The sequence below is a fragment of the Topomyia yanbarensis genome, chromosome 1 (assembly GCF_030247195.1).
Source record: "Topomyia yanbarensis strain Yona2022 chromosome 1, ASM3024719v1, whole genome shotgun sequence".
NCBI lineage: Eukaryota > Metazoa > Arthropoda > Insecta > Diptera > Culicidae > Topomyia > Topomyia yanbarensis.
Window position 1 is genome coordinate 112,709,993 of NC_080670.1, and position 20,591 is coordinate 112,730,583.

Consider the following 20,591-nt stretch of genomic DNA (forward strand, 5'->3'; position numbering starts at 1 on the left):
AGGACTTGTCGATACATTTTTGCGACGTCGGTTGATAGCGCGTAGCGCGGGAATCGAAAGCGCAGGACAATTGAAATTAATGTATTTTGATTTAAATTACCTTCCATCATCACATCGTTGAGCGCCAAACCAGTTATTTTGGCGGAAGCATCAAAAACTACACGGCATTTAGTAGTTGTATTCGATGGACGCAGAACAGCGTGGTGTGGTAGGTACCACCTTTTTATGTCAGCTGGATCCTCACTTTCCTTTATCTCTTTGCAGTGGCCAAGCTCTTCATACTCATTCATGAACTCGACGTACTGCCTTTTCAAATCGGGCTGCTGTGCAAGCTTTCTCTCTAATGCATAAAATCTTCTTAATGCCAGCGAACGAGAATCGCCGAGTTCGACGATCGACTCCTTGAGGGGCATTTTAACTACATACCTCCCAGTTGCATCTCGGTGGTGTGTTTCTTGAAAGTGGAGCTCACACTCGGTTTCTTCACTGTGCTTTTGCGTATCACTCTCGTATTCTTCGACTTCCCAGAATCGTCGAACGGCTTCACTTAATTCTTGGAGAGTGACTGAGTGCGAATGGACGACAGCTTCTGCAAAGTTACCGCCACCACACACGCCACCAACGACCCAGCCAAACCGAGTCTCACGTAGCATTGGCAGATTTTCCGCCAACTGAATCTCACCAGGCAGCAGCAACTTCAAAAACAGTTGATTACCCAGCAACAGATCAACCTTCCCAGTCTGGTTGAACGTAGGATCCGCAAGTTGTATTCCATGGGGCAGTTCCCAGGTACCAATGCTTACAGCTGATGTTGGCAGTTCTGCCGTAACACTTTCAGTAACCAAACACTTGACGTTGGCACTGAAACTGGAGTACCTTGAACGAATTTGTACCACGCTACCGGTTGAAGCATGGGTTCTCGTACTGTTGACTCCTGCCACAGTGACATTCGATGGAAACTGTTTCAAGCCCAAAGTCTCCACCATGGATTTGGAAATCAAATTGACTTGTGATGCACTGTCTAATAAAACTCTGCAGGTGGGCTTTGTTATTTTGATCCATTATATCCACCACTGCTGTGAGGAGCAGCACTTGCGAAGTTATCATCTTCTGGTTGCAACAACTTGCGGACTTCATCTTGAGGTTTGGTCTCTGGAACTGGATTTTGGGTTGATTGTGGAGTCACCTTCTGTTCCTCCACCGTTGATTTGGAACGCTCCTCTGCGTGCAGTAGACTGTGGTGATGGCGTTTATATTTCGAGCATGTTCTATCCGAAGGACAATCCTTGCTCTGGTGCCCCTTCCTCAAGCAATTGAAGCAAACGTTCCGCTCTCTTACCTTAGCTAGTCTCTGCTGCATCGACAACGCTTTAAATTCTGAGCAAGTAAAATTTTGATGGCCCTTCCCACAAAAATCACATTTATACTCGGGTTTTGAATCATGCTCGGAAGCAGCTGCGACGTACGATTTTTGACTTAGCTTTGTTGTAGGCTTAGGTTGAATTGTGGGTTGCTTTGGATTCAAGCTATCGCATCTCTCCAGTATGAAGCACTGTTCCTTCAAGAATTCCAACAATTGATTGTAGCTAGGTAGTTCACCTTGTCTTACGGTGGACTCCCAGCGTCTTCGGGTTTCCTTATCGAGAGCGGCAGCGAGTAGATGAACCACAATCAGTTCCGATATTCCTGTGAACTCTTGTTGCAGAAACTTAAGGCTTTCCACATGTCTGGTACACTCGTCTACCAAGCTACGCAGCTCACCATGATTCTCTTTTACCATCTTCTTGAGATTCAATAGTCCGTGGATGTGAGTATCAATCGTGTGACGCTTATTCTCATACCTTTCTTCTAGGATTTCCCATGCATGGGCGTAATTTCCCTCATTGATGGTTTTAGCGTCAATTAGGCCAGCAGCACTACCCATCAATGATTTATCCAGATGGTAGAGCTTCACTGCTGGGGAATCGGGTGTCTTGTCGACCAGATCTTTAAACATGGCTTTAAACTTTGGCCAACTTTCGTATCGACCATCGAAAGAAGGAATCGGCATTCTTAAAGGTTGGTGCACAATGACTGGACCCTGATTAAGCATGGAAGTATTCAACGAGTTATGGTTTGCATTTGCTCTTGGAGCGGTATTCATAGCGATCAGTTGCTCTTCGAGCAAGATGGCCACCGTATCATAATGTTCGTCGAACTCTTCGTAGTGTTGGCTATGAGTTTTTCGGGTATCCGCCGTTGCTAAGCCAAGGATGCTTTCATGAATAGCAAGGTACTCCTTTTGAGCTGTTTCTAGCTTCTTCATGAACACCCGGATTTGAGCTTCGCTTAGCTGAACGACTTCATCGTTCTCATTGGGGCATATAGTATTATAAATTCTTGTCACCTTACCTTTTGCCTGACTACGGCGGTGGACGAGTAGTTCAATCTGCTCCATCCTGTCGATTTTTTCCTGTAACTTCTGCTTCTTCTTTTCCTTCTTACTGACTGGAGTTGACGAAATGGTTGACTGCCCAAGTGCAGTGCCGCTTCCGGATTCGTTAGCAGAAGCTTCCAGAGTATTTTTTGGCATTGCCTGAGGGACACCAGCACTTATCGGACCTTATGCCCGAACCAAACACGGATTACAGCCAAGTCTATAAACACGGTGCCTGGGGGAAGGGTGTCCTCGTGGCGGAAACTTCACTTCACTACTTTTTCAAAAATGGCGCCTTTTCTATCACCACATTTTTTCACCAAAATGGCGTCTTGTCTATAGCTCACTTTTTTCACCAATATGGCCGCGTCTATTAAATTTGTTAACTTCCACACATTTTGCACTACTAGAAGCGATGCAAACGACCCTCCTTGAGTTGTTCCACTATTTCTGCGCTTTAGTTCACTAGATCCGGTTCGTTAGGACCATGATTAGAGATGGACTATAAATTCTAGAACTTGGGAAGTGGACTCTGGAACCTAGCGGACACTTGTTCGGAGGGTCGAATTGCGATTGAAACCACTTAACTTCTTTCGATGCTTCTATTTAATAACTTAAAACATTTTTACTTTTAATATAGTAACTGGTAATATAACAACTGTTCGCTTGAACGACTCACAAAACTTTGATGATGAAACGCGCACGCACCGCCATTTTATATTGCCCACACGCGCCAAAATGTCCTTTCCCTCTCTACTGTTTCCGTAACGGCGACGCGTCGAGAAATTTCTCGAACAATCATAGCAAGCGAGGGGTCTGCAAATATTAATTCTCAATTTTTTCTCGGGCTGTCAGTATGCAGCACGAACAAACTTATACCATGATTTGTTCACGGAATTTTTTTTATATCAATTAATAGTGCCAGGATACTATTTCTATACATTTCGAAAGTATTTGAGAGAATTAGTGATAGGGATCAAGCATACCCAGTGTTACAGGGAGCTATACTAAAGATACCTGTTGTATGAGGTGAACAAAATTTAAATTTTTTGTATGTGTTGTGAAACTTATTATTCGAAAAACGTGTTTTTCTACACCAAAGCTCTTAGAAAGTAAACGTGCTTAAATTTTTTCATAAATAATTATTTCGACAATCTCATTCAACCGTTCGAAAAATTTAGTATCCTCACTCTCCCCTACAGAGTTACTGAACATTTGAAAAACTGCAAAAAATGTATGATTTGTAGCATACAGCAGAAATGTTATTACAAATAGGAGATTTTAAGAACAAAATACCCCAAAACCCTAACTTCCTGTTTTTTAAGAAACGTATGTATTCTTATTCAAATACTAAGTTTGTTCCCTTAAAAACGTATGAGCTGAAATTTTCTAATGGCTTGTTCAAAAGTTCTAGCATTTTATGTATTATTTTCTAATATTTTTCCATAATGCCAATATCAAAAACTTCAATTGAAGTTGGCAGGGGTCAAAAATTGTCCAAACTTTACGAAATTTGGCATCTGGGATAACTTTGACACTTGTCACAATATGAAGGGAGACTTTTAGAATTACAAAAAATCGCAATACCCTACACTATAAAAACACAAACTTCGAAAGCTTTACTTTCAAAAAGTTACAATATATTTTAAACTGAAAAATATTAGTTATCAATTTGGTAGAAAATATTTCCAGTTGGACAAACAATGGACGTTCACAACAAGTCGTCGTCAAGTTCGCACGCGTTTATCGTTCGATCCAGGTGCCGTGCGCGATATTTCATTTAGTTTTTTTTATTAATTCAGCTTTTCGTGTGTTTCAATCATAATGAGTTGCGAAATTTGCACTTTCGACACTTCCGCCGATACAGTTATGTGGACGTGTATAGGTTGCCCAAGAAAATTCCACGCCGCTTGCATTGGAGTGACTGTTCCGAGGGGATCACTGCGGAAGAAGGACAAGAGGGTGGACATCAACTCGTATCTATTACCGTGCTGTGAATCATGTCAAGAATTGATGCAGGCCAAGATTTAGTTCAAAGGGTTTATTGAACAACAACAACTTCTGGAATCACAACTGCAAGCCAATACGGAAGTAATGCACCGGCTCGCGTTTCAACTGGAGAAGCCTAACATAGTTCACGAAGCGATCGATGGCCTAGAAATTTTGCTTACAACAATAAAACAGGAATTGATAGCAATAAACAAAAACAGCAGTTTGACTAGATGTGTTGTTGCCATTAAAAATCACATTACCTCGCTATTCGATACAGCAATGACGACAACGAAAAATAATGTCTATAGCACGCTGAAAACGGTAACGTCAGAGCTATCAGCTGAACTGCGCACCATGAATGATGAAATAAGCCAGCTTAATCAACTGTCTCTGGACACAGCGGCTAGTATTACTATGACGTCAAACCCGACGCTGGGGATTGATATTCTTGACGAGCTTAAGTCTCTGTCAGCGAACATATCCACCAGTCAAAACTTCACAAATTCTGCGCTAACTATTGATATCCTCGACGAACTTAAGGCGCTTTCATCAAACATAACGGCAAGTCAAAACGCTACATCATCGCTTGATTCATGCCCCAGTTTGGAAGCCGAATTAAATAACGACAAAAATATCGATAACTCAGGTTGGCGCTTTTTGGGTACAAGGAAAGTATGGAAAGCAGACTGGAGCGATTACGCTGCGCGCAAATTAAGAAACCTGAACCAGCAAAAACAGGCCGAAAAGGCTACCCGAGCAAATACTCATGGGTTCAAACACCATATAGCCCCTTGAAAAGACCTTAAACATGGTCCGTGCCAAAATTCACAACCATCAACACACCATAAAATGGTCTCAATAACCCATAAATACACCAACATATGGTATTTTATATGGGATCTACCGGACCATGGTGATGGTGTTTTCATGGGTTGAACCCATTTCAAACACCCATGACAAACCCCATGAGCATGGGGGTATTATGGGCTTTTCGTTTGCTCGGGTAGAAGACGTAAAAAAGATCGAGGCGAAATAATAATAATAACGTTAATGAAAAAAACAAAAGCACCATAAATTTTCCTCGACCTGATCAAGAGCAAGCTGCGCGCCACTCACGACAGCCAGTTAATAGTAACCATACGAGTAATACCAATCGCAGAATCACATTTAGGGCCGGCAACACCCACTATAACAAAAACCATACGAGTAGTCACTACAACAATAGTTTCCTGCCACCGGATAGAGTGCTTCTTGCAGCTGCAAAGGATCATTTCTCAGGACCTCCCACTAACTATAGGCCAACAATTCAGTTTCAAAGAGGACCGACATTGAATCCCTATGCACTGGATGATTTACCACGGTGACGATGCAAATGCACCCAACATCGGAGCACTCGTCAACAGTTTTGTGTAAGGCGTGCCATTCTCAACATTCGTGTTTTCGACGACATTGACGCATTCCCTAGAAGAAGGAAACGACGAGGACACCGCAGTTTGCCAAGATTCGACGCCATTTGAACGACAACAAAAAGAGGTAATCTCGACTCCTCAAGTAGAGTCGTCAGTAGAAATTTCAATTTACTGTCAAAATTTTAATAGAATGAAAAGTGCATCGAAAATGAATGAAATTCAAAAGAATATTTTAAGTAGCTCCTATACAATTATTTTGGCTACAGAAACTAGTTGGGACGAAAGTGTTAGAAGTGAGGAAGTTTTCGGGAACAGCTACAATGTGTTTAGAGCTGACCGAGACATTCATATGTCTGAAAAGAAGTCAGGAGGGGGAGTTTTAATAAAAATTACATCAAAATTTAATGCAGAAATCATTACTACAAGGAAATTTAAAGAATTTAAGCATGTGTGGGTTAAAACCCATCTGGCAGGTGAAACACATATATTTGCCTCTGTGTACTTCCCCCCAAATAATGCCCGCAAAGATACATTTGAAAAGTTTTTTCTTATTGCCGAAGACATTATAACCAAGCTCCCCCCAGAGGTAAAAGTTCATATTTATGGTGACTTCAATCAACGAAGCATTGACTTCTTTCCAGACACTGAAAATGAAAGCATCCTACTTCCAGTCGTTGGGGATAACGAAACTCTGCAGGCCGTATTTGACAAAACTGCAAGTTTAGGACTTAACCAAATTAATCATGTTAGAAATCAGCAAAACTGTTATTTTGATTTATTATTCACAAACATTCTTGAAGACTTCTGTGTCACCGAATCATTAACTCCACTATGGAAAAATGAAGCGTTTCATACAGCAATTGAGTTTTCTGTATTTGTACATGATAACAAAAGACCCGATGACTGCGAGTACGAAGAGGCCTTTCAATTTAAATTGGCAAATTTTGACAACATAAAACAAAGACTAAGCAGTATAGATTGGCAAACGTTGTTTAGAAATGAAACAAGTATCGAAAATTCAGTAGACGTCTTTTACACAAAATTGTTTGATATAATAGTTGAACAAATACCACTGAAAAAAATTAGGCGACAAGGCAACACAAAATATCCAGTTCGGTATAACGAGCAAATTAAAAAAATCGTAAACAAAAGGCCCACAAAAAGTATAAAAAAATCAGAAATGAAAGGAACTTATTTAACTATTTGGACATTTGCGATCAACTAAACCTATCCATTAAAATAGCATTTGAAGAGTATTACTCAAAAACCGAACTTCAAATAAAATCTTGCCTAAAAAATTTCTTTAATCATGTTAAAAATAATTTAAAATCGGAAAACTTCCCTTCAAAAATGAAACTTAAAGTAAATGTCGGTGTCTGAAGAAGATCGTGATCGCGAATATTTCGGTTTCTTCCCAGAATTCACCACAGACATTGGCGTCAATCATGTCAGTGTGCAAGATATTATGGAGGCTCTAAACAAACTAGATGCCTCCAAAGGTTCTGGACCTGACGGGATTCCACCCATATTTATGAAGAACTTAGCGTTGGAACTCACAGCTCCTCTGTTTTGGCTTTTTAACATGTCGCTTGAATCTGGCATTTTCCCCAATTTATGGAAAAGCTCGTACCTGGTACCCATTTTTAAAAGTGGCAAAAAGTCTGACATATGTAACTACCGTGGAATTGCCATTATGTCATGTATGCCTAAACTCTTTGAAGCAATCGTTAACGAAAAACTATTCAACCAAATCAAAAACAGAATTACTAACATGCAGCATGGGTTCTTTAAAGGACGTTCAACTAATACAAATTTACTAGAATTCGTCAACTACTCATTGATTGCAATGGAGAATGGAAACTACATTGAAGCTCTTTACACAGACTTTAGCAAGGCATTTGATCGTATCGACATACCCTTGCTATTATTCAAACTGAAAAAATAGGAATTGAATCAGGTCTTCTCAAATGGCTCGAATCATATTTACCTAACCGTCAACAAATAGTTAGATTTAAAGGGAAGAAATCGAATCCCATTCAAGTCACATCAGGAGTTCCTCAAGGCTCCCATCTAGGCCCTCTTTTGTTCATTTTATTCGTAAACGACATATCATTCATTCTCAAAAACATAAAAGTTCTTATCTATGCCGACGACATGAAGCTCTTTTTAGAAATTAGGAACGAACAAGACATAAAGATATTACAGGAAGAAATACATATGTTTTACCTCTGGTGTAACAAAAGCCTTCTGCAACTAAACGTAAAAAATGTAATGCAATAACTTTTAGTAGGAAACGAAATACACCTGACATTTCAATCACTCTAGGAAATCAAGTGGTACAAAAGTGCGAAAGAGTTAAAGATTTAGGAGTCATTCTAGATTCAAAATTAACATTCATTGACCATTACAACACAATCATCAATAGAGCAAATAACATGCTTGGATTTACAAAGCGTTTTAGTTACAATTTTAATGATCCATATACAATTAAAAAATTATACATCTCGTATGTAAGGTCAATACTGGAATATTGTAGCATAGTTTGGTCACCTTTCTCAATCACACATGAAGAAAGAATAGAATCAGTACAAAGGCAATTTTTATTGTTTGCACTTCGCAAAATAGGTTGGACACGATTTTCTTATAAAGCTCGCTGTATGCTCATTAACATCCAAACACTAAAAGAGCGCCGAGAATATGCAATGGTTTCATTTCTAGACGATATCATTTCGTGTCGTATTGATTCAATCGAACTTCTATCTAAACTTAATTTTTATATACCTTCCCGGCAGCTACGAATCCGACATACATTTATAACAAACAATTATCGTACAAATTATGCCAAGTTTGGACCATTAAATCAGATGATGGCAACTTACAACAAACACTGCAAAGCTATTGACTTAACAATGACAAAAAGCAAATTAAAAAAATATTTCAATTCTATTCGCTTATAAAGATCATCCTAAAGTAGTGCTATATAAACCAGATAGTATTTAGTTTGGTTATTAGTACTTTATGTTTTAAGTGTATACTATATTTTATCGTTGTAACAAAACGTTCTACTCTTGTTTGACGACAATAAATAAATAAATCCGAAAAAAAGTTATGTAGCATACTTTTTGAGAAAGAGTCTTATAAAACCGATTGCGGAAAACTTGGCATTTATCGACCTGGGAACCTAACCATAATTCAATTTAGAGTTCCTAGAAAGAGTAGGAAATGGTCGGGCTATACCACCTTATAGCCTTTGTGGAAGCAGGTTGGCGTGGGGTACATTTGTACCCCAGTATACGTTTGCCGTTAGTGTTTCGTCAGATTTCGTGATGTCAGTGGAAATGTGATTCGTGACAATTGAGCATTGCATGAAAATGTATAACCTCACTTTTCTGACAGCTTAGAGAACTTGTTTACATGGACTTAGAATTTTTGGTTTCATCCAGTACAAGAAACTCGGTTCGAATTCTAACACCATGTAAACAAGCTCGCTAAACTGTCATTTTTTCGAGCATTTTTACTCACATGACGTCATCTTGCAATGCTCAATACCAGTTTAAATACTGGTTGTTTTACTACGTAAGAAACAATTAGTATTATATAATCGTTTTTAATCATTTATTTAATTCAATATTGAAGCGGAACAAAAAATCGTTCTCATTTTTGCTGTTTTTTTATTGTTTTATTGTTAATTTTTTATAGTTTTTCAAAGTAATGGCTCGCGAGTATAATTTGCGCACAATAACTGCTGTAACAGTAACGTTGCGTGTTACCAATGTATTAAAATACAGTAATTACTGGTCTGAAATATTTTTTCATTTCAATTTCCACCCCATTTTGTGGTATTTTCCAAAACACGATTTTTAAACTATCATTCCTCAAAATAATTGGTTTTTTTTCAAAAATATCGAAATTCCATTTTATACCGTTTCAAGACCATTTTTTTCAACTTTTAGAATCGTTTGATTTTTTTCAAATCGGTTGAAAATTCGCAAAGTTATAGTAATTTTTGTAAAAAAAGTCCAAACCGTTTATCTCTTTTTTTTTGGTTCAAACCAATTTATATATCATTGCTTCAACAAATTACTTACTTTCACTTACACAGCTGTTTTCGCAATTAAAAAACGAAGAAAATATGTATTATACATTTCTTTTGTTTGCATTTTTTCCTGCGAAAATTGCGATCGAATGCGTGGGGTACATTTATACCCCAGTGCAACGCACAGAGGAGTAACTAGAGCAAATTCCTGGCCAATAATCATTTTTTTTTGATTTTCCTTTTCATTATATTTGTTTTACATACCTAACTGCCTGCTGAATAACGTGGCCAAATTAAGAGTATGTCAAAAATTGTGAAAGAGTTTTTGCTTGCTTTTAGTGATATATATATATATATATATATATATATATATATATATATATATATATATATATATATATATATATATATATATATATATATATATATATATATATATATATATATATATATATATATATATATATATATATATATATATATATATATATATATATATATATATATATATATATATATATATATATATTTATTTTAAGTGTATACTATATTTTATCGTTGTAACAAAACGTTCTACTCTTGTTTGACGACAATAAATAAATAAATCCGAAAAAAAGATATGTAGCATACTTTTTGAGAAAGAGTCTTATAAAACCGATTGCGGAAAACTTGGCATTTATCGACCTGGGAACCTAACCATAATTCAATTTAGAGTTCCTAGAAAGAGTAGGAAATGGTCGGGCTATACCACCTTATAGCCTTTGTGGAAGCAGGTTGGCGTGGGGTACATTTGTACCCCAGTATACGTTTGCCGTTAGTGTTTCGTCAGATTTCGTGATGTCAGTGGAAATGTGATTCGTGACAATTGAGCATTGCATGAAAATGTATAACCTCACTTTTCTGACAGCTTAGAGAGCTTGTTTACATGGACTTAGAATTTTTGGTTTCATCCAGTACAAGAAACTCGGTTCGAATTCTAACACCATGTAAACAAGCTCGCTAAACTGTCATTTTTTCGAGCATTTTTACTCACATGACGTCATATTGCAATGCTCAATACCAGTTTAAATACTGGTTGTTTTACTACGTAAGAAACAATTAGTATTATATAATCGTTTTTAATCATTTATTTAATTCAATATTGAAGCGGAACAAAAAATCGTTCTCATTTTTGCTGTTTTTTTATTGTTTTATTGTTAATTTTTTATAGTTTTTCAAAGTAATGGCTCGCGAGTATAATTTGCGCACAATAACTGCTGTAACAGTAACGTTGCGTGTTACCAATGTATTAAAATACAGTAATTACTGGTCTGAAATATTTTTTCATTTCAATTTCCACCCCATTTTGTGGTATTTTCCAAAACACGATTTTTAAACTATCATTCCTCAAAATAATTGGTTTTTTTCAAAAATATCGAAATTCCATTTTATACCGTTTCAAGACCATTTTTTTCAACTTTTAGAATCGTTTGATTTTTTTCAAATCGGTTGAAAATTCGCAAAGTTATAGTAATTTTTGTAAAAAAAGTCCAAACCGTTTATCTCTTTTTTTTGGTTCAAACCAATTTATATATCATTGCTTCAATAAATTACTTACTTTCACTTACACAGCTGTTTTCGCAATTAAAAAACGAAGAAAATATGTATTATACATTTCTTTTGTTTGCATTTTTTCCTGCGAAAATTGCGATCGAATGCGTGGGGTACATTTATACCCCAGTGCAACGCACAGAGGAGTAACTAGAGCAAATTCCTGGCCAATAATCATTTTTTTTTGATTTTCCTTTTCATTATATTTGTTTTACATACCTAACTGCCTGCTGAATAACGTGGCCAAATTAAGAGTATGTCAAAAATTGTGAAAGAGTTTTTGCTTGCTTTTAGTGATATATATATATATATATATATATATATATATATATATATATATATATATATATATAAATATATATATATATATATATATATATATATATATATATATATATATATATATATATATATATATATATATATATATATATATATATATATATATATATATCCAGCAATATCGCTTTCTAGTGATGATGACTGTATTAAGTAAGACAATATTATTACAAACGTAGTAGAACACAGCCTTTTATATAACTTTAGGCTCAAACCAACTGAAAATAGTAGTGTTGTTGTGCATTGCATCAACTTTAAAAAAATAGTTTTTTAAACTTTATATTACAAATTTGAATGATAAAAAAGATACATTATACGGCTAGATCCGGCAAAGTTTCTGAAGAAGTATTAGAAAAGTAGATTCCAGCTATCTGAAAAACATTCCAACTCTTCCGATCTTGTCTGATCCACAGATTCAAAGCGATTTGAAAATATTGAAATTTTTAGTAATTTGAGGTACACCGAGATGCTGTAGGCCAAGTACTATGTTTTTCAAAATGTATCTCTATGAAAATATGCACAGGCGTCCCTTTTCTTCCCCCTTTTCCACTGATCAACTGTTTCTGCAACTGGAAAACGAAATGTATTCACAAAGATCACCTCGAAATTACTAGTATTCGAAAGGATATAGAAAATTGACCAGTGCATACACTGGTAAATGGATAGATGCCAAATTGTTCCAAAAACCAATTTTAGTCTACACACCAAAAAAATCTGAATTTTATCGTTGACGTACTTGCAAACATGACACAATTCAACAAACCGTAATTTACGAAATGACGGAACATTACCGAGTTCCATTTAATTTTCTATGAATCATATACTTTACATGCGCAATGACATAAAATTACACTTCCTACCATTCAGAACAAACGCTGCATGTGGAGTAAAATTACATGATTTACGAAATTAAACGTCATGTAAAATTAAAATCAAACGTAAAACTAAGTCATTTTTGATGCTCGTATATGTCAGGGTCAGGAGACGTAAATTTACACTATTTTTTCTAGGTGTGTATTTTTTGTTCATATTAAGGCATAATAAAAGCAATAGCAGCAACAAATAATTTTGGCCAGGAATTGACCCCAGTTACTCCTCTGAGCAACGTTCTAGGGTGGAAAACGCAAGTGCAACGTTCTAGGGTTAATCAAAATTCACAGTTGAGAAAATAGCATCGAAAACGATTCATAATTCCATTGCCAAGAGGAATCGATAGAAATTATGCATTTTTAAATTGGATTTGACAGTACGATTTAATTGTTTTTCAATGATTGTATTTTGCGTTTTATGTATTTGAAAAGATTCGTTTGTAATTTTTTTTTTCAAATCGTTGTCAAGTCAATGGTAATTAGCGCAATTAAATGTTTATTTACGTTTCTCTATTGTAGGGTAATAAGTAAAACTCTCAAATGGTAAAAGTCATAGTCTTAGTTCACTTTTTAAGGCAGACTGCAGACTTTATCAATTATTTTTTGAAGCGCTGTTGCGGTAATACCGCGCGGTAAAAGATCATTTCCCGCACCGCATCCGCGAGAAGAAGTATCTCACCGCACCGCAGTTTTTACGGTGCGGGTACCATAAATACCACGCGGTTGCGGTAATTACCGCAACCGCGACGAATCCTACTTTCACTTACACAGCTGTTTTTGCAAATAGAAAACGAAGAAAATGATGTATTATACATTTCTTTTGTTTGCATTTTTACCTGCGAAAATTGCGATCAAACGCGTGGGGGTACATTTGTACCCCAGTGCAACGTTCTAGGATGGAAAACGCAAGTGCAACGTTCTAGGGTTAATATCAGATTAGTGACCTTTTGTTATTCCCCACGCGATTCCTTTAAATCTTCTTTTTTCATTTATTTATTCATTTATTTACTATCTTTATGGAAGGCAAAAAGTACTAGGATTGAGGTTGAACTTATGACGCTCTCTCCTCAATCACGGCATAAAAACAAATGGGTACATTATAATGGATACATTTCTTCTTAAATTGTTCAGTAACTCTATAGCGGTTAGCTGTGGAGGTGGTAGTGAGGCTGCGGTGCGGTGGCGGTTCTACGGCAGTGCGGTGGTGGTGCTGAGTGGCTTGGTGGGGAGGACGAGGTAGTGGCATCGGAAATGATAAGAGCATAAATCAAACCATCGCGTTAATATTATTGTGACTATCGGCTTCGGGGTCATCAGACGCACGATTAGTTGAGGAAAGGTTTCGGAAGGAGGTTTTGGAAAATAATTGAGCGGCGATTTACGGTGGTCGGTAGCACCCCCAGTGAGATTGCTCTCTGTGAAGGGGGTGTGGAGACGAGTTAGTAACAAACAATTAGGTTGTTCATTACATCAGATAATTTTCAAGTTGAGTTCTGAGTGTTATGTTAGTTTTTTCTTGAAACGTCTAATGTTTTACTCAGTTTTCAGTGCAACTGGTAGGGCATACTATCTTTACCATAGTAGGTGGGGGATTTTTTCCCATCTCTGTGTTCTGACGCTGTACGCATAACGTTGATAGATTTCGCATTACGTATCGGTGCGAGGGTCGAATAAGCGGCTGATTGTGGTGAATTTGTGGATTGTGCAGTTGGTTATGTAACTGGATAAGCGACTGAAATTCACGGAATGCTGATATCGGCAGGATGGAAAAAGTTGCTTCGCGATATAGCGTGCAAGTTGGGTAGAGTCGAAGTTTCCGGTAGATAGTTTTCAGGCAGCGATTTTGAGCAATCTGCAGGGGCTTAAGTGTTTTTTTACTTGCTGCGCCCCAGATGGAAACGAGATACTGCAGCTTTGATTGGACATATCATCAGCAATTGTTTCTGTGGCAGATATTTTGAGACTTTCCAAAGAAGACCGCACGCTGAACATAAATCATTCTTTAGCTGTTTTATGTGCGTTGTCCATTCCAGCGTTGGATCAAAAGTTAACCCCAAATATCTAAAGGTGTTAACCTTCTCAATTTTTACGCCTTTCACTATAAGGTCTCGGTGAGGTGAAACCGCCAATTGATTCGAGTTTTGGAGAGGTTCAGCGAAAGAAGATTCTCAACAAAGAACGCTTTGCCATATCTTCATTCATTTAGGAGATAATTTGTTCGGAATTTTTAGAAACATAAGCTAGTGATGTATCGTCAGCAAACAATCGTGGTGTTCCGTGAAGTTTCAACTTAACCAAATCATTGATATAAAGAAGGAACAGCAGTGGGCCCAGGTTACTGCCCTGCGGTACTCCAACCATTATCGGACAAGATTTACTTGTTGTTCCGTTAACAACGACGTGTTGGGTTCTACCAGTTAAATAACTTTTTATGAGTTTCTTTGCAAGTCCTCTGATACCGTAGTTTGTAGTATTTGTCTTTATTAAAGCAGGCAAAAGCCCCTGGGAGTGCAACTTTTAAGCCGCTTTCTGCCACAGGCACAAAACCTACTTATGTTTTCATCTGGTATTACAATGATTTTAAATCCTACTAGCTAACCCAATAAACTTTAAGTTCTTTGAAGGTTTGGCAAATGGTTTCTATATATATTTTTGGCATGATAATATAAACAGATAAAATTCAGCAGATTTTTTTAAGTTGTTTTTATATAAATTATTTTTAAAAATATCGCGCTAGGCTACCACTTAAGTGAAGTTTCAGTTTTTTTGTGAATGAATTCATGTTTGTTGAGTTTTTTATATCAGTAGGCAAATTATTGTACATAATGATTCCATCGTGTGCTAACTTTTTTCTTCCGTATTCTGTCCTAATGTGATGCGAATGACTTTGTGTGGTAAGTTGTTGGTTTGAAAGCGTGTCTTCTATTGCAGTAGTTAAGGCAGCAAGGACAGGTTTCCAAATTGAAACCCTAAAGCGAAAGCATGTAGCCATCCAGAGCCAACTCCATGCTTTCGTCCTACAGCAACAACAACAACAACAACAACAACATCAGCAGCAACCACAACTATGACCAGAGCCACGCACGTGTATACCGGAGACATAGCGTCAGCATTGAAAACACCCGAAACTGCACACACAGGCGACTGAATGTATTTCGCGAAGTAGGGACTTTTTGTTAGCCATGCGAGGTCTCTGTACATCATAGAAAATTTTAATAAACTCACTTTAGTTTGTACGCTCGACCAGTGAACATGCATTTCAATCTTTTTAAAAAGCAATTTCCTAACCCACAGTTCTTAACTGGCGCAATCGGCGCAGATCTAGTGTCGCGAGTGTAAGTTCCGGAACATTTCCATCTTTGGCGGGATACCGAAGACTCGTGCTATTACGGCGACAAAGATCTGGAGCTTCCACAGACGGAGGAACACCGTCACGTCAAGTAAGTAATTTTAAACTTTTTAATAACACACATTAAAAGAACTCTGTAGTCACTTCTAGAAACAAACAAAGTGCAATCGGTTCTAAAACCAATAATCACGACTAATTAAGAGGTTCTAGCCCCGACCACCGGTAAGCGAAAACCTGTAATATCACAAAAGTGTGTTACTAACATAATTTTTTTAAACAAATAAAAAAACAACCCATGCTAACATGAGCAATGGAAGTAGAGTTAAACAACCGCGTAACAGAATTGACGCGACAATTAGAGGAGCAGCGACTCCAAATTAACGAACTAATATCTTCGCAAGTAGTGGCTAGTGAAAGGCAACATCCATTAGCGCTAACGCTGCCACCGCAAGCGCCGGTGTATGACCCATATCGGATTCCCGATATAGTCAAACTAATCCCTACCTATAGTGGAGAACCGACACTATTGGCCACTTGGCTAGAATCAGTGGACCAAAAACTCCAATTTGCCCAAAGAGCAGTTCCATCAGCAGAAACCCTCTCCGAGGTGATTCCACTATGGACTGGTGTCGTTCGTGACAAAATTCTAGGGAAAGCAAACGAGGCTCTAGTAGCCAACCGCGCACCAACTGAGTGGGGTGCAATAAAAACCACTTTAAAAGAATCTTTCGGGGATAAGCGTGACTTATCCACACTTCTGTTCAAAATACCGTACTTAAAACAATCATCATTAGCGTTAGAAGAGTACTATCGTGAACATCGGACGTTACTGTCAGACATAAGCGCGAAAATTGCTCTCGATGATTCGTTACGACCTTGCGCAAAGGTAATGATGGATTCATATGAATCCATGGTTACCACCTCAATCGTAGACGGCCTAATCAACTCAATTTCGTCCCTTGTGCGCACTAGTAGGCCATCAAATTTGCTGGCAGCCTATCAGAGTGCACTAGATCAATCCAATGCGGCACAACGAAGAAGAGAAAAATTTCCTAAACCAAAATTTCCCACGACTAATCCCTCCACCATGCAGAGAAGCCAATATTATCATTCCAACACCCGGCCGGCTTATCCACAAAAACCTCAGTACCACAATAATAGTACAGGACCCACACAAAATCAATATAATTCTGCTAGACCTACGACCTACTCTTACAACAACCCTAGACCCCAATACCAAATTTATCCAAATAATTCAAGGCCACTACAGTACCATCATGCTCGTTTTCCTCAACAAAATGTCAAGCTGGAGCCAAGATCCCAGCAAAATTCACTACCAAGAAATTGAAGAAGAAATATTTGATCAACCCGAAATGGAAAACAATCACCATATCGATGAGCAACAAGACGATCCCGACAGGTGTAATCATATTGATGAACTAAATTTCCGATTAGCAGCAGAGCAACCACAGGAGGAATAACAAGTAATAACTTTCTTCGTTACGTTGAGATGCAAACTCGACTAGGAATAATTCGTTTCCTGATAGATACGGGAGCGAATAAAAATTATACTCTCCGCATCTCGCACCAAAACATTTTTGTAGGACTGGCCCTCCCAGCCAGATAAAAAATATTAGTGGCACGCACAACGTTAATGCATACACCTTCCTGAACCCCTTCTACAATTACCAGAAAGGTATTCCAAAACAAGATTTTTTCGTCTTTAAATTTCACGAGTTCTTTGACGGACACATTGGCTATGAGTCATTACGATTAATAGAAGCCATAATTAAGACTACAACAAACCAATTATTAGTGAACAAGCAAATTATTCCAATGAAACGTAAATACCCTACAACGTGTCAATTGAATTTTCTAGAGAATGAATGGATAACCAAAACTTTTCCGACTACTGCAGAGGCGGGTGACTTTTACTTAGAACAAGAACTCCAAATTGCACCCAACGTTTTTATCCCATCCGGTATATTCCGAGTGGAGGAAAATAAAACTGTTTTTCCTTTTGTTAATGTCGACAAAAGCCCGGTCTTTGTGGATGTGGACACCGAACAGATCATGGTACAGATGGATAATTTTAATGAAATTAAACCTCCCCGTGGGGGAACGCAAAGAGTGGATTCGTTAATTAATACTCTTCGTTCAGATCACCTAAATAGTGAAGAAAAATCAAAAGTTAAACATTTAATTGCTAGACACCCGGACGTTTTCTACATTGACAGACAGACCTTTCATTCTCTGACACAATAAAACACGAAATAAGAACGACCGATGAGCTTCCTACGAACAGTAAAAGTTACACGTACCCCTACTGTCATAAGCAGGAAGTACAAAGACAAATTAACGACATGCTCACCCATGGGATTATAAGGCCTAGTACCTCCCCCTGGGTTTCTCCAATATGGATTGTTCCGAGAAAGGCTGATGCCTCAGGACAGCAAAAATGGCGCCTTGTAGTCGACTACAGGAAAGTAAACGAAAAAACTGTAGACGATAAATACCCCTTGCCCAACATTACAGAAATTTTGGACAAGCTCGGTAGGTGCTAATACTTCACTACACTGGACTTGGCATCTGGCTTTCACCAGATCGAAGTTCATCCCAAAGACGCTCAAAAAACAGCTTTCGCAGTAGAAGGAAGATTGTATGAATATTTACGAATGCCCTTCGGGCTTAAAAACACGCATGCTACCTTTCAGCGAGTCACGGATCACGTCTTAAGAGACCTTATAGGTAAATGTTGTCTGGTCTACATGGACGACATTATCGTTTTTTTGACTTCTTTACAAGAACACATCGAACAGTGACGTTCAGCTCGATCCATCCATCGTATTCTAAAGACACCTCTATTTCTGACAGCTTCCGAAATTCTTTTTCGCTACAGATAAAAAAGATGTTTTAAATCAAATCATAAAGGGGGTAGTTAATAACTTTTATAATCGCATGGATTTTTTTTTATTCACGTATTGCAGAAATTAAAAGAATACTATAATTTGCTGCAATCTACCGGTATTGTGCTTTCCACCGAAGATTAACACGCGACGGAATCGATTTAAAATAGCGAAAGAATTGAAAATATATACTGTTGGCTCCAACCGCAAAGTTTAGAACAAACATCAGGCAAAATAGAGGACCTGTTGGCCAGGAATCGCACGGTCATGAATTGACAGTTCATGGATTTATTCACCCCTTCACTACCTGCTGATCGAAAATTGGAAAGCATTTGTTACTTTTTTTGGTACCCATGTAATTTATTAACCCTAGAGCGTTGCACTGGGGTACAAATGTACCCCACGCCTTCTTTGGGGCCGTGTGGGGCACCTGGGCTAATTGCCCCTAGGAACAAATGCAATTTGCGAATGCGATTAAAAGGCAATTTCAACACTTAGACAAATTTTCTGGCGGCTGAAATAGACTTGGTAGTTTTTTGCGTTTTTCAAACATAGCGGTTCATGTTTGGCTTAAGCTTAAAATTGGTTTTTTTTAAACAATTGGCGTGTTCTCGCTTGTGTTTTGTTTGTCTAGTACACTTCATTTAGCAAACGAATGTGGGAAATTGTGGAATCATGTGTAAATATAGTGAAACAAGATCTCTGACCTAAACTCTTAATAAAAGTCAGACTGTGGTAAGTTTTGGTGTGCAATGGAAATTTCACCATTGATTCTTCCTATAGTTTGGTGGTGATTACCTAGTGTAGTGATAAGTTTATGTGAGTAGATAATGAATCCGAAAATAAATATTATTTGTAATTTTAATATTAGGCAATTAAGGGCGATTAAATGGCGCGTTCCCTGGGCGATTTGGGGGTGATTTAAGGGCGGGTAGGGCGGCAAGAAAATGACGGTGGCAAATCGCCCAAATGTTGCATTTGAAATAGTCCCCTAATTGCCAGCAAATTGAAGGGCAATTAGCACATCCGAGTTGGCAAATAGCCCCCCGTTAGCCAGCAACTTGCCCTTTTTAACTGGGGTGGAATCGTGTGTAAGGATAGTGGAACAAGATCCCTGACCTAAAGCGAAGACTACATATTAAGAAGACTGATATCTCGTTCCTTCCCCCATACAAACGAGAAGCGACAGAGGTTACAGCGCCTCTATTGGAAGAAGGGAGTAAGCTTAATGTAAAAATGCATATGTGTGTGTGCATCACTATGGAAAGTACCACCTTTACCCGCAAGTGGCGTTGCTGTTACTGTCTCCGGATTCTGGACAGAGTTGCCAGTCTTCTTGATATGGAGTCTTCGCCTAAAGTCTTAATGAAAGTCAGATTGTGGTAAGTTTTAGTGTGCAATATTAATTTCACCATTGATTCTTCCTATAGTTTGGTGGTGATTACCTAGTGTAGTGATAAGTTTATGTGAGTAGATAATGAATCCGAAAATAAGTAATATTTGTAATTTTCATATTAGGCAATTAAGGGCGATTAAATAGCGCGTTCCCTGGGCGATTTGGGGGCGATTTAAGGGCGGGTAAGACGGCCAAAAGATGACAGCGGCAAATCGCCCAAATGTTGCATTTAAAATAGCCCCCTAATTGCCAGCAATTTGCAGGAAAATTGAAAGTCTATTAGCGCATC

The 20,591-nt window shown here is 37.9% G+C and overlaps 1 protein-coding gene across 1 annotated transcript; it reads right to left on the reverse strand.

Annotated features, from left to right (window-relative positions):
• Positions 1-1,048: 1,048 nt before the first annotated feature.
• On the reverse strand, positions 1,049-2,572 carry LOC131675815 (uncharacterized). Its single transcript, XM_058954960.1, has one exon. The coding sequence runs from the start codon at positions 2,570-2,572 to the stop codon at positions 1,049-1,051; it is 1,524 nt and encodes a 507-aa protein (XP_058810943.1).
• Between the last annotated feature and the right edge of the window lie 18,019 nt (positions 2,573-20,591).

Coding starts and splice junctions, on each gene's coding strand:
- LOC131675815 (XM_058954960.1), bottom strand. CDS start 2,572: ATGCCAAAAAATACTCTGGAAGCTTCTGCTAACGAATCCGGAAGCGGC.